The 15,047-nt window shown below is 37.5% G+C and overlaps 1 protein-coding gene across 1 annotated transcript in view; it reads right to left on the reverse strand.

Annotated features, from left to right (window-relative positions):
- Nucleotides 1–13,041, reverse strand: part of TG (thyroglobulin) — a 384,892-nt gene extending 371,851 nt beyond the window's left edge. The window contains exons 1-5 of the mRNA XM_056821020.1: nt 12,978–13,041; nt 12,012–12,120; nt 8,911–9,008; nt 5,540–5,743; nt 4,818–4,977 (exon numbers count right to left, since the gene is read on the reverse strand). Of these exons, the coding sequence (XP_056676998.1) occupies nt 4,818–4,977; nt 5,540–5,743; nt 8,911–9,008; nt 12,012–12,120; nt 12,978–13,041 (635 nt within the window). The remainder of the gene's footprint in view (nt 1–4,817; nt 4,978–5,539; nt 5,744–8,910; nt 9,009–12,011; nt 12,121–12,977) is intronic.
- Nucleotides 13,042–15,047: the final 2,006 nt, after the last annotated feature.

The raw sequence follows: 15,047 nt of genomic DNA on the forward strand, positions 1-15,047 counted from the left end.
AGAAATGATATAGCAGGGAGAAGATAAGTCTTGGAGTCAAGAAGACCCAATTTCAAGTCCTTCCCTTGACACATATTAGCTGTGTAACCATAAACCTCATTAAACTTCTTAGAGAAGAGCCTTAGGCAATTCTCTGAGTCACATTAAACTTCAAATAGATTGCTGACTTGCCTCAATGGAAGGAACTTCCACATTGGAAACAATCCACACCAATAAAATCATAGTTCTAGATTCCGCCCCCGCCCCCCAAAAAAGTCAACTTCTGGTTCTAGGGTGAGCAAAGATACTCAGACTTTAATATGCCTAGCCATAGAAGCAAAAATCATCTAATCCAACTCCTTTATTTTCCAAGAAACTGAGTGAGGTCCCAAGAGGGGAAATGATGACAGAGACAATGATCTTAATTATCAGAGCCTGGACTTCTGTTTTCAAAACCAATACTTCGTTGCCTTTAAATTGAATAATAAGGATTCAGCTGAAATGAGATCTATTGCTAAGGAAACCAGAAAGAGGCTGGTTACCAAGGGAGCTGAATGAGGCTGCAGAATGGTTGGTTCACTCAGTTCACTAGGGTTAAAGTAATGGGGTCTGTTCCCTCACAAGATCCTTCTAGTTAGAGTGCCTACAGTGCTGTTGCAAAGCTCAGGGTGGAGAAAGTGGTTTATTGACTTTCAAGTGTTATGTAAATGTGAATTATTCTCTTTAGTTTCCTGAGACTCAGAGAACCCTCAGCTGGTTCTGAAGTCAAAGGACCAGGGTTTGAATCCCACCTTTCTTGATGCTTTGCCACCTGAGTGACATTAGGCAAGTTAAACTCCCTGACCTCTCTACCTCACCTGTAAAATGGAAGGCTTGGATCAGGGTCCCTTCCAGCTCTAGACCTAAGAGCCTTTGACTGCTTGTGATCACTTAATAGGTTCTAGAGGTAGAACTTAAACACAAGTCGTCCTGAGTCTTAAGTCTCCTGCCATATATACTGCATTGTTGTTGCTGTTCACTTATTTTGTGTCCAAATCTTTGTGAACTCACTTGGTGGTTTCTTGGCAGAGATACCAGAGTGGTCTGCCATCTCCTTCTCCAGTTCATTTTACAGATGAGCAAACTGAGGCAAACAGGGTTAAATGATTTGCCCAAGATCACATATCTAGTAAAGTATCAGAAGCCAGGTTTAAACTCAGGAAGGTGACTCCAGAACTCGCATTCTAATTACTTTACCACCTAGCTGCCATGGCACTGTACTACATGCTTAAAGAAAAGAAGATCTGGGCTTAAATTTCACCCATGACACTTACTAGCTATGTGACTCTGGATGTGTACTATTCAAGGCTTAAATGTAAGTAAAGTTCCAATATCAATAGTTTCCTCCAATCATGAAATAAATCACTGATTTGTTGCCTTATAAATAACATTTCCCCCTAAAGCAATGGCTGAACTTGAGTAAGATGACAACAGAGAAGTTGGTTTCCTAAAAACAAATTGAAAGATTAGTGATGTTCATAGTGTTGGGCTGCCACAGGAGTTCAGAGAGGGGAAGGATCATTTCTAACTGGACTTGTCAAGGGAAGTCTCTTGGTGAAGATGGGATTTCACCTAAGACTTTGGGGATGAATAATTTCTCTAGGCAAGAAAGGAAGGAAAGGAACATTCCAGATAGAGATAAAATAATAATAACTTCATATTTCAAAGGATCATGGCATTTAGAGCTAGGAGCTCTGCTCAGTGTTTATAAATAGGGGGTACTTAATAAAAGCTAGTTGACTGACTGGAAGGGATCTAAGGGATGATCTAATTCAACCTCTTCATTGTCCAGAGCTGAAATATGAGACAGAGGAGCAGGATAACTTGCCCCAAGGCACATAATAGTATCTAATAGAATCAGATTTCATACTTTGACTTTCTAATTCTAGATCGTGGACTTTTCCCATTGTATAACATTGGCTTACACTGTGCTTTGTGACTATAACGTGCTGTGTGCATTTGATTTCCATGCAATTCAGTTACATACAGTTATGACTGATTTTACTCTCTCTGAGCAAGGCTCAAGAAATGAAGTTCCCTTGACCCAACTAGAAAGTAGGACTGGAGCCTACATTTTCCTTCCCCTGAGCCCAATACTATTTCCACAAGAAGTAAGTTCAAAACTCAAATGGGCAACACTTAAGAGAAAACTACCCATGTCTTTGTCATACCCCCTTCTGACTTGATGAATCACTGCTTTCTATTGAGCCTGGGGGCATACAATGGCCAACAACTTCAGAACCTTCACTTGCCAGAATTACTGCTTACTATGTTGGGCTTCCTAGAATTATAGGGTTATTCCCATGACTTCCTACCTGAAAGGAAACTTTATTCAAGAACATACAAAGAACAAAAAGGATCACATTTGAAGAAAGAAAATATATAGATAGACAGACAGATGGATAGAGATAGATAGATAGATAGATAGATAGATAGATAGATAGATAGATAGATAGATGGGTGGATGGGTGGATGGATGGATGAATAGGCAGACAGATGGATAGAGATAGACAGAAAGACACAGACAGATAGATAGACAGATGAATAGAGATAGATAGATAAATGGGTAGATGGATGGATAGATAGACAGATGAATAGAGATAGGTAGATAGAAAGACAGATAGATAGATGAATAGAGATGTATAGATAGATAGATAGACAGACACATATATATGTAGATATAGATAAAAATGTATTTTTATTTTTTACTCTGAATGTGTTGTCTCAATTATGGTAGAGGCATTCTAATTCCTGGGCTGCCCCCTAGTGGAAATAGGCAGAAAGTGTCTCTGGACCAGATTAGGTTTGGTGAAAGCTATCTTCTTCATTCAAATCATTAATCAGTTAGCATTTAATAAGTACCTACTATGTGCCAGGCACTGTGCTAAGCTCTGGGGATACAAAAAAGGGCAAAAGACAACCTCTGCCCTGAAGTAGCTTACAACCTAATTGGGGAGACAACATGCTAACAAATTTAGTCAAAGCAAACTATATGCAGTAGAAATAGTAAATAATCCAGAGAAATAAGAAAGGTTGGAGAAGACTTCTCCTAGAAGGTGGGACTTTAATTGAGAATTAAAGGAAGACAGTGAGGCCAGTAGTTAAAATTGTCACCACACAATTTAAAGGACTTTAGAGGTTAGCAAAGCTTTAAATTTATAGCTTAATAGAAAACTAGTAATAGGTTTTAATCAATCCACATCACTAATAGGATAGGAATGTTTCTAAAGGTTCGTACATGCCCCTGCATTTTACATCTCATTTAGGTCTACTGCTGAAATTAATTTAACTTCAATAGATAAAGTTGAGGTTACTTCTACATGCCTCGATTTCCACATATGTAAAATAAGGATAATAATAAGCTGTTACCTACAAGATTTTCCAGGTTGTTGTGAGGATCAAATGAGATCTTGGATACAATAAAAAAGCCTTTTCAATAATAAAGTAGGCTACAATAAATTAAGGCTATTCTTAATAGTCATTGGAATTGAATGGGACTTAGAAAAACTTTGTATTAGTTTTCATAGGATGTTAGAGTAGAAAAGGGACCTCAGACTTCATCTGACCTAACCTTTTCCTCTTATGGATAGGAAAACCAAGATTTAGAATGCAATGACTTGCTCAGGATCATATATCTGCCTTGAGAATAAAACATGAACTCCTTAAATTTGCACTCAGGATCTTCCACTGTCTCTCTCCAACTCACCTGTCAGAACCTTTCAGGTTCTTTCCCATCATAAATGCTACCTTCCAGGAATACTAAATTCTTAATTCTTCTCTGATCTCATCTTACCTCCTTCTACCTCCATGCATTTGGGCAGCCCATTCCCCATCAACTTCACCTTAATCTTTAATTATTCAAATCCTTCTCTTTTCAGGGTCCAGCTATGGTTTCACATCCTCCAGCAACTGACATACTCAGTTAAAAATATTTGTGTGCTCTTGGTATGCTCTGATCAATTTTCTGCTTGTCCTAGTTGCATTCTATAGCAAGCTTATTTTTCCATCATGCTTATCCCATCTGCAGTCCTCATTAGACTGTAAGCTCCTAGAGATCTAGAACTGTGATGTGTCATCTTTGTATCTCCAATACTTAGTATAGTACCTGGCACAAAGCAGATGATAAATATGTGCTTGATTAAAATGCACAGGATAAGGCTAATGTTCCTATTTTGCTTTGAATCATAGCTTTGCTGCCTCCTTCCTCTGGAGGACCAATCATTTTATCTCTCTTGACCTCTGTTTTCTCATTTGTAAAATGAAGAGGTTGGAAGAGATGGTTTTGAAGGTCTCTTCCTTCATGGGACCCCATAAGTGTGAATGTCCCACCCAATCCTCTTTCACTAGCTCAGCATGCTACTTTTTATATCTATGATGTTAGTTTCCTGGAAAAGTGTTTTATGTTTGGTACTTTCATCCAAATTCTTCCTTTTGAAATGGATAAAGTGCCAGACCTGACATCAGGAAGCCCTGAGTTCAAATCTGACATTAGATGTTTTCTAGCTCTCTGACCCCTGAACAAGTCACCTAACCCTGCTTGCCTCAATTTCCTTCATTTGTAAAATGAGTTGGAGAAGGAAATAGCAAAATACTTCAGTTTCGTTGCATAGAAAACCCTAAATGGGGTCACAGTTGGATATACCAGAAACAACTGAACAACAATAATCCTTATATTGAAAGCTGAATATGTGATATATCACCTAATCTTTTGGCCTAGGGTCATTACTGAAAAAAAAAAAACTTCTTAGAGGTAAAGAGACAATCTGGACAACCAGATTTTTAAGACAAACTCCCCCTACCTATTGTAGCTATTAACCAGGTCAAAAATCATCATATCTGTGGTGTTGACGAATTTGCACTGGACTGGCATAAACTCTCCATCAGATGAACACTGAGGAGGTGACTTTTCTCCCACGCCATGAAGGATACGACGATTCCTGATCTCACAGCTTCCTGGGCCTGGTGGGAAATTTTAAAAGAAAAGAAACTTCTAAGTGTATGCATCCTTGAAATCAAAATTATAAGCAAATATATACAACTCCATATGTGGTAGTATTTAAATTTAATCTTAACTTTTAATTAAGTTTTTAAAAAATGATGAATATCTACAATGAGAAAGGATAATCAACAAATTCATTTATTAGAATCCTGGTTTTATTTTTATCAGTCAAATATTGAATGTTCATCAGGTTAGGAAAATTAATTTAAGCAAAATAATTTCCCTCAATCAGTGAGCATTAGAAAATGAGTTGCTGTTTGAATTTTTACAATTTGATAATGTGCTAAAAAAAAAAGCATGTCTGGAGTATCCCAAAAGACATAGTTCAGGTGGCTTCCTGCTGCATCTAGACTTTTGGAACACTCTCCATTCCGAGTATCACTAGAAAACCCATTCTCATTTGCTACTGCGTTATCATGAAAACAGGAAGAAGTTCTGATTTGAGCTAACAAAACTATTAACCTTGAAGACTGAGGCATTAAATACAAACACATTTAGCCTATGGTGCTAAATACCACTCACATCTTGTTGGCTTCCCTTGCTGCCGGGTACCATATACTTCCATTCCTTCAGAATCCACACACCAGCACTGCACCCTGGCCAGATCGCACTGCACTGGCTCATATTCTCCTGAATCTTGACACTGAGGGAGGTAGGAGGTGGCAGTGCTATTGATGTAGCTGCTTACCAAGATCTTTTGTTTGTGGAGTTGGCAAAAGGATAGACCTAACCAAGAAAGCAGGTGAGAGGAGGAGGAAGAAGACAGTAACTATAATTACATGAGGCCATTATTCCCATTTTACAGGTAAAAAAGAACTTGAGATCCAGAGAAGTTAAATGACTTTTCCAAGACCACATAATTATAGAACATGGCAAAGTTAAGTCATGAATCAAGTCTCTTTGCTCCAAGTTTACCATATGGGTAAATCCATGAAGAACCATAAATTCATGTTAATCCATCCTGATGTCTTTGATTTTTTTGAGCTAGAGAAAAAGTTGGCAAAAGAGAATGTTATATATGTGACTCAATGTAGTGATTTCAATCTCTTAGTTCTTTAAGTTTTTTGTTTGTTTTGCTTTTTGGGTTACCATAGTTGTAAGGTGCATTGATTTCTAAAGTAGCTGTGCAGCAATAAAGTTCTAACTGCATCCAGGAACTCTGATCCAATGATGCTACTTTCCATGCTGTTCCTTGAACTCAAAATCCATCTCTCAAACTCAAATATTTTCATTCATTATCCCCCATGCCTAGAATTCTCTTTTCTTCTCTGCCTCCTAGTTTCTCTGGCTTCCTTCAAGCCTCAGTTAAAATATGACCTTATACAAGAAGCGTTTCCTAGTCCTCCTCTACTTTTCTGCCTTCCTTCTGAGATTATCCCCAATTTATCCTGTATATGTCTCATTGGTACACGGTTATTTACGTGCCTGTTGTCTCTCCCCTTAGATTAGGAGCTCCTTGAAGGCAGGGGGTTATTTTTTGCTCTCTTTGTATTTCAAGATCTTAGCACGGTGCCTAGTAATTGATTGACTTCTGATTCTTTGCCTTTATTCTGATCCTTGACACAATTGTGGTTTGAGAATCATTTTTTTAATTGTCTAATTCTCTCAAACAAAGGCAGGTCAGCAAATATTAAAAATATGGAAATAGATTTTGACCAGTGACACTTGTGAAACCCAGTTGAATTGAGTGTTTGGGGAGGGGAGTGGGAGGATGGGAGGAAAAGAACATGAATCATGTAACCATGGAAAAATATTCTAAATTAATTAATTAAATGTTTAAAAAAAGGAAAAAAAAGCAAAGGCAGGTCAGGCACAATTATGTCTGGCATTTGCCAACTGTCCTTTTATAGATCCCCTCCTGTTTCCTTACTCCTCCATATCCCAGGGGGTCTTTGCTATGTTCCATTCCTGAAGGACAGAATCATACATAAATAATTAGAAATGGATGGGATCTTGGAGATCATATAATCCACCTGCCCTCATTTTGCCAATGAGAAAACCAAGGCCAGAAGAGGAAGATGATTTATGTGAGGGAATAAATTCGGGGTTCCTGCCCATTGTTTTCTCCTGCAGGAGATACTTCTATAGAAACCAGAAGACCAGCTCTGTTTGAGTCACATTCCAAAGAGGGAGCAAACAGCTATGCCAACAGCTATGCCTGCTTTTTGTATGGCCTAAATTCAGGTCCTTGGAATAAGGGCAAAGCTATTGTAAATTTGCACTAGTAGTTATCTATATAATTTAGGAGTTGGGAAATATGGCTTCAAACCCTGGCTGTGTCATTAACCAGCTCTGTATCTTTGGGCAAGCAATTTGATCTTTCAGAGTCTCACTTCTTTCATTTGTAAAAGGAGAAAACTAAGGGGAAAAACTATTCTTCCTAGTTCTGTGTTTTTCAATAGGGCTAGTGAGTTCATTGTTAAATGTATTTACTAGCATCAGGGCTGTTTCTAAGGGATCATGGGGTCCGGGATCATCTCTCTAGTGGTGTGAACAGTCCTGAGCGATCATATTGATTCCCCTTGGACTGAACTTTCCCAATAGGAGGTGACATCAGCTGCATAAAGCAACTAATAATATTTATGAGAAATGAAGTCGTGAAAAGATCACCTGGGAGATGGGGGGCTGGTGGAATGGGAATGGTGAATAAAGTGACTATGGATGAAGAGGGAAGAGGAGTGCAATAGGGGAAGAGGCACAGGGTTTCTTTTACTCATCCCTAGAGGAAAGAGATTTGGGGAAATGAGCAGAAGATACAAGGACTTGGGCTCCATGTGAACAGACTTAACAATGTAGAGCAAACTGCTAGGGGTAGTGATTTTCCTCTCAATGAAGATGTATATAAGCAAAAACTAGATGACTATCAGTCACAGATACCTTAAAAGACATATGCTTAGGTACTGAGAATCTTTACAGCACTGAGATTTTTTGACTCATACTTTTCATTCCCACCAATTCCCATCCAGATTTGAACCCAGGTCCTTTGATTTAGAAGTCTGTGTTAATTTTAATTTTTTTGAAATCTTCTATTCTAGAATACTAGGTCCTGGTTCCAAGGCAGAGGAGTGGTAAGGGCTAGGCAATGGAGGTTAAGTGACTTGCCCAGGGTCACACAGCTGGGAAATGTATGAGGTCAGATTTGAACTCAGGAGCCCCCATCTATAGGCCTGGCTGTCACTCCACTGACCTATCTAGCTGCCCCATAATCTGTGTTCTTTTGGCTGTACCACATGGACCGTTTAAACTTTGCCCTTCAGTACCTGAATGAGGGTTCTTCTCCTTGTAGACATTTCACAAATATTTGTTGAACAAATGAATGAAACACATGCATTACAATGAATGTCATGTAGATGACTACATCTAGTCATTTTCAAATTAAATATCTGTTCCCAAAGCCCTTAAGCATATAGACTCTTTTTCTTCCATTAATACACAGTTCAGGCACCATCTTCGGCATGCAGTTTTCCTGATTCCTGCAGTTGCTAGTCCCTTCCTCCCAAGCTACTTTATATTTTACTACTTTATATGTATGTATGCATATATTTATCTACTAATTGTATTATCTATTATATATCTTTTTAATATTATATTATCTATAATTAGATAATATATATTACATAATACATAATTATATAGCATATATAATTATATTATCTATATTTATGGTGATTATATTTTAATATGCATTTATCCTCTCCCATTAGAATGTTGGTTCATTGTGAATAGGGATAGTTTAATTGCTTGTGTGTGTGCCCCAGAACCTACCACAGTGCCTTATACATGGTAAGCACTTATTAAATGCTTGTTGATTGATTGATGTAAAAAATTGAAAATCCTTCTCATTGCCTGAAATATTCTTTTTCTATGTGTTCTGATTCTGCTTTCATACTTACAGGCATCTGGCAATCCAGCCTGCTTACTGCCTGGCACCTCTGTTCCTTCAGCATCCACACACCAGCATGAAAGGCCATTGTTGCTGCATTGTACATTCCTGGAGGAGGGAGAACCATGAGTGTGGAGTTTTCTTTTCAGAGCTTGATTCCACGAGAGCATTTGTCTTGACTTTGGTTGTTTTGAAAAATGTTGAGGTTGAAGGGAAAAATTCCCTCACAACAGTTCAGAGAGACCCATAGATACAGAGGGGAAGTGAGAAAAAGGGAAAGAGACACAGGAAAGGAAAAAGGGGGAGGAGGGGGAAGGGAGAGAAGAGGAGAAATGTATATATATATATATATATATAATTTAAGATGTATATATGTGTGTGTAGACTTAGAGAGACAGAGACAGGGAAAAAGACAGAAAGAAAAAGAGAGGTCAAGAGAAGAAAGAAGAGAGAAGGGGAGAGAAAGAAGGCTGTATATTAGCAAGGTTTTAAATTGAATAAGAGAAGAAAGAGGGATAGGAAAAGGAGAGAATAAAGAAGATGTAACAGGAGCAAGAACATGTTATGGAGAGAACACCATACTGGGAATCAGGAAAGACAAATTCCTTCTTATGTTTTTAATGTTGATATTTTACAAAGTTTTCTTCTTTGCCCTTTTCTCTTCTCTTTATGATATTATACTCTCTCCCTTGGAGATCTCTTTCACTCATATGGCTTCAACTACACAGATCTTTCTATCTCCCCCTCCTCCTTCTCTTTCCCCCCTCTCCTTCCCTCCCTCCCTCCCTCTCTCTGTCTTTGTCTCTGTTTCTGACTCTGTCTCTCTGTCTCTGTCTCTGCATCTCTGTGTCTCCATCTCTGTCTGTCTCTGTCTCTCTGTGTCTCTGTCTCTCTGTGTCTCTCTGTCTGTCTTTGTGTGTGTCTCTCTCTCAGACTCTCTCTCTCTCTCTCTCTCTCTCTCTCTCTCTCTCTCTCTCTCTCTCTCTCTCTCTCTCTCTCTCTCTCTCTCTCTCTCTCTCTCTCCCCCCAGCCTGTCATTCTCTCTAACTTATATTATTCAATTATATTACCATGACTATGACTATGACATCCATTATCTCATCTCAATTCCTATCCTGCTTTGTTTAATAAAATAAGCTAAAACTTTGGTAAACTAAAAATTAATTTGTTATTGAAGTAAATTTTACTTTGTAAATGTTATTGACAATTCTTGAGATAATTGGAGCCATACTAAGTGAGATTGTGAATCTGGTCCAGTCGCTTGGCATCTGGCATCTTAGCCTGATAGCTGAGGAATCACGGAACACTGATTTTAGAGCTAAAAGAAACCTTTGGGGGTGATCAAGTACAATCCTCTGTTCGTTTGGTTTTTTAATGGTAAACAAAGCCCCATAAAGAAGTGACTTGCCTAAAGTCCCACAATTAAAGACAAAAATAAGACTCTTCAAGGCCTTTACCTAAGAAGTTCACATTTGTATTACCCTTCTCTTCATGAAAGTCTCTGGCCTCCTTTGAGAAGTAACAATTTGCTTTATATGTTTTAGAATTATTATTTAGAATTCTATTCCAATTTAGTCTTATGTGAATTATTTTTGATAGATATATGTTGAATTTACCCTTAAAAGTCCATGTACTTGATAAATCTCAACTAATAATTTATTATGTTCATTTTTGAACTAAGAATCTCTCCTATTGTAGAAGTTCTTGAGTGATCCACATTAAATACCTCTCCTCTCTCAATCAAAATTACTTTGTTAATTGGTGGGGCTCAACTAACAGAACCAGTGATTAGAAGATGTGTATGGAGCATTGATTCCCAAGAAGTATAGGGCACAACACCCTTACTAGTAAGTGCTACAGAAAATATTTGTGGTGTTTATTAAATATCTCTCCTGCTCCAGACTCAATAAAATAAGTTGACTGCCTGAATTTTTATCCCTAGTTTCAATGCTACCCAAGTACCCACTGGTATACATGGAAACCGTTTGATTTGGAGTAAGGAGGCCTGGGTTCTGATCCTAGTTCTGCTAATAACTTGCAGTGTAGCCTTGAGTAAATCACTTCACCTTGATGGTCCTCAATTTTCTTGTGTACAAAATGAAGGAATCAGTTAGATGATCTCTAAGGTCCTTCCTAGCCTTAACTCCTATAAAAAAACAAAACCCAAGCTATTGTAGCACATCATTCAATGCCTATCTCTCCTTTCCCTCCCTATGACTCTAGACTCCTATATAAATGCTTGTGTCATTTTTCATAGGAAGAAGACAAGGAAAGTTTTGTTAATCTGAATGAAATTGATGGAGCCGAAAACAAGGGGAGAAGTGGGGAAACTCAAGTTTCTTTTTCATTATTTATGAAAAATTATTTTCTTAGCCATTTTCATAAATAGAAAAGAATTAGAAATAAATTTAATCCATTGAATGAGAAAACGCTGGACCAATTGTAGAATTGAGCTATAAAAGAAAATGGCAAACCACTGGAATGTCTCTGCCAAGAAAACCCCAAGTAAGGTCACAAAGAGTCAGACATGAGTGAAGTGATTCAACAAACCCAACAACAGTATAAGAGTTAATGAATACAAAGAATTTGGAGAAGTATGGGAAGTCTTGTAGGGATTGCTACTAAGTCAATTGAGACTCATTAAAGAATTTCTGTCTATTCTAAACCTTTACACATTGTAACAGGCATAAATCTACCCTCTCAGGTAGCAAAAGAAGAACTGGGGGGTGGGGGGAGGGAATGCAGTGTCTATACCAATATAAATGGAAATAACAGTAAAAACAACAAAAAGTGAACTCTGTAATTAGAACAATCACATTTATCACTAAAATTAGAAAATGTTTCTCCTATCCTTCCTTGAGTCAACTGAAGTGAACATGTCCTAGAGTCAGGAAAACCTGAATTCAAATCAGACCTCAGACATTTTTTATCTGTGTATTCCCTGGCAAGTCACTTAACATTTTATTGCCTGACAAAAGGATCTACTGGATCCACTGGAGAAGCAAATAGCAAACTTCTCCAGTATCCCAGCCAAGATAACCTCAAAGATACAGAGATATAAAGAGTTAAACATGACTGAGCAACTGAACAATAGCCACCTTGTCACCTTACCGAAATCTGCCATCTGCTAGGCATTGAGGGATGTGATCCTCTTTCTTCAAGAATGCCTGCTCTCTCTGAAGTTCACAAGGGCGCAAGGGCTGGGAATCTACTTCATATTCTGTAAGAAGATGAAAGTCTTGCTAGTAGGAAATATGGATAGAATTCATACAATTCAGACTAATGAGGAAGCCAAGATCAATTTGAATAAAAATAAATATTAAATAAGGAAAACTATTCCAATGTTTTAGAGAAATAGAAAGATGGTGGAATGTTTCTTGGATCTGGAGCCAGAAAAATCCAGGCTCTGTGACTTGCTGCCTAATTAATTGTAAGATAATGATTTAATTTCTCTGGGACTCAGTTTTTTCATCCTCCTTTAATAAACTTAGCAGGAAGGATTATTGCTTTGACATTTCCATTCTGTACTATTTAACTCGTATAATCAATTGTATAAATTGTATAAACTGTATAAAACTCATTGTATAAATTGTATAATTTAACTCATTGTATAAGATGAATTATCTGCATCTTTTTTACTGTCCAGTTGCTTAATTAAAGTTTATCTTGTAATCTGTGAAACTGAAGTAGTTAAAATGATTAGACCAGGGGTTCTAAACATTTTCAGTGTCATAGATATCTCTTTGACAATTTCATGATGTCTATGGACCCCGTCTCAGAATAACGTTTGCTGTCTACATTTGTAAAGGAAGGAAATGCTAAATTTACAGAAGAGATTCAGGAAAATAAGGATGCAATCCTCCCCCTAACCAATTAAAAACCCTTCCTGAAATCTATCCAGGGATCTGTGAAATCTAGATTAAGAACTCCTTCTCTAGACGAATTCCTGTTTGGAGCACTTAGTTCAACTGTTGTTCAAATCATTTAGCATAATCTTAATCCCATTACAATTTCCATGAGAAGTTTATATGTGTGTCCTCCCCTTTGACACTTAAAAAAATCAGTGCACAAACTTACCAAAGATATTGCCTGATGCTATACTGGCAAGACACAGTAGGCTGCCTAGGAGCAGCACCTCCATTTTCCAAAGAAGTGCTTTGCCCTTCCTCGGATGAAGGGAATGGAGCCTCATCCAATTTCTCTCCTATAAGCCTTATATATAATTGTTGCTGCTCCTGCTTCACTGATACATCAAGCACTTAAAGGGCAAGAGACACCGTTGTTATGTTTTTCACCCAATCATGAGGCACAAACCCCACCTGTCTCCTCCTCAAGAGCTCCCACCCTCTCAGAGAGGCACTCAGGTAGCCAAGGAGCTGAAAGAACACTTGACTAGAGAGAACAGACGCTCTGAGGGCTCAGTTTAAGAACCATGACTTCCTAAAACTAAAGCCAAGGACATAATAGTCATTCAGTTCATTTAGCACTTCAAAGTTTGTAATATGCTTTACATATATAATTTCATTTGAGCCTCATAGGGCTACTTCTATTTTACAGAAGAATCCAAAGTTCAAAGAGGTTGAAACTTCTCTAGGATTACACAGTTTAGCAATATTTGAAACCGGTTGTCCCAGTTCTATCCATTATGCCTTACTGACCTAACCCATAGGAATCAAGGAAAAAAGAGAATGTGTATGGAATAAGAGCAGAGGTGACATGTTGTAATAGAAAGTCAGCCTTAGAGCCAGGAAAACCTGCTATCTCTAACACATAGTAACTGTGTGACCCTGGGTAATTTTGTTTAATTTCTCCATGATCCAGACAACTCTTTAAGAAAACATATCAGGACCAGAGCCAGGCTTAGAGATAGGAGGTCCTGGGTTCAAATCTGGCCTCAGAATACCCCCATTGCCTAGTCCTTACTGCTCTTCTGCATTAATATACATTATTGATTCTAAGATGGAAGGTAAGGGTTAGTATGATTTTTTTTAAAAGAGAGCAAGTGTGAGAGAGAGAATACATCAAAGTGCAGTGATAGTGGCACTAGTCTCAACCAGAAATTCCCTATACCACTGAAATAATTGTCCCAGTAGTAAGTAGGGTGAGCTAGAAAGCCTAATGCAAAAAGACAAATTTGGCCAAATAGGCATCATTGGAATTTGATGGCATGGAATTCATAACTGGAATAGGTACATATGTATATACATACATACATATATACACAAAGGTATATTTATGTGAGCACACAAGAATGTATGTGTATACATATAGAAATGTAGGTATAGATGTGTACACATAAATATATACACATAAGTATACCATGTGCATATATATGAGTGTATGTGGTGTGTAGTTACCATGCTTGCCCAACGCTTCATTAGTAAAGATAATTCAGCAAACTTCCTGTGACCTTTCTGCTTTTCTACTTCCAAAGTCTTGCTCTGATTAACTTAATTCATTCCTCTATAGCAACTGTAGTATCCATCGCTTTCAGTTTCAGATTTACTTGCTGCCTTTAGCTGAAATTGTGTTATATTCTTTTAGGAAAAGGTTATTTTGACCTTGATTCAAAATTGAAAAAAGTTTCTCTAATTCTGGTCCTTTTTAGGATTCTTCTCCTCCAACTCTCAGCAACAAGCAACAACACAGGGAAATATTTTTGTCTTTTCTTATTCCCAGAAAAAATAATCACATTAGAGGAGTGTTATTTCAACTCTTATTCTCTGCAACAAGTTATAGAAAATTAACATAATCTATTTAATGCTTCTTCTTCTCAAAGTCCTGTAGAAGCAGAGAGCACTCTATGATTTCAAGCAACAAATCTGCTTGACAAGTGACAATAATTTAAAAAAAGCAGTTAAAATCTCTTTTTAACCTAATTTTGACATGTTTCCTTTTACCTCTCTTGCTTCTAGGTTCAGATTCTAGGACCTCTCTGTGAATGGTCTCACCTTAGCCACTAACCCAATTCTTATCTTGTCTGTGATCAGATAAAATGATTATTCTTATTCTTATAATCAGACAATAATTTTGATATCCATTTTTCCTGAGTTATTAGAAAGGTGGGGTAAATTAAAAAGATTAAAGTCAATAGGGACAGAAGTATGCCCTAATCTTGGACTAAAAAATCAAACTCATGAATATAGT

The sequence above is a fragment of the Monodelphis domestica genome, chromosome 3 (assembly GCF_027887165.1).
Source record: "Monodelphis domestica isolate mMonDom1 chromosome 3, mMonDom1.pri, whole genome shotgun sequence".
Taxonomy (NCBI): Eukaryota; Metazoa; Chordata; class Mammalia; order Didelphimorphia; family Didelphidae; genus Monodelphis; species Monodelphis domestica.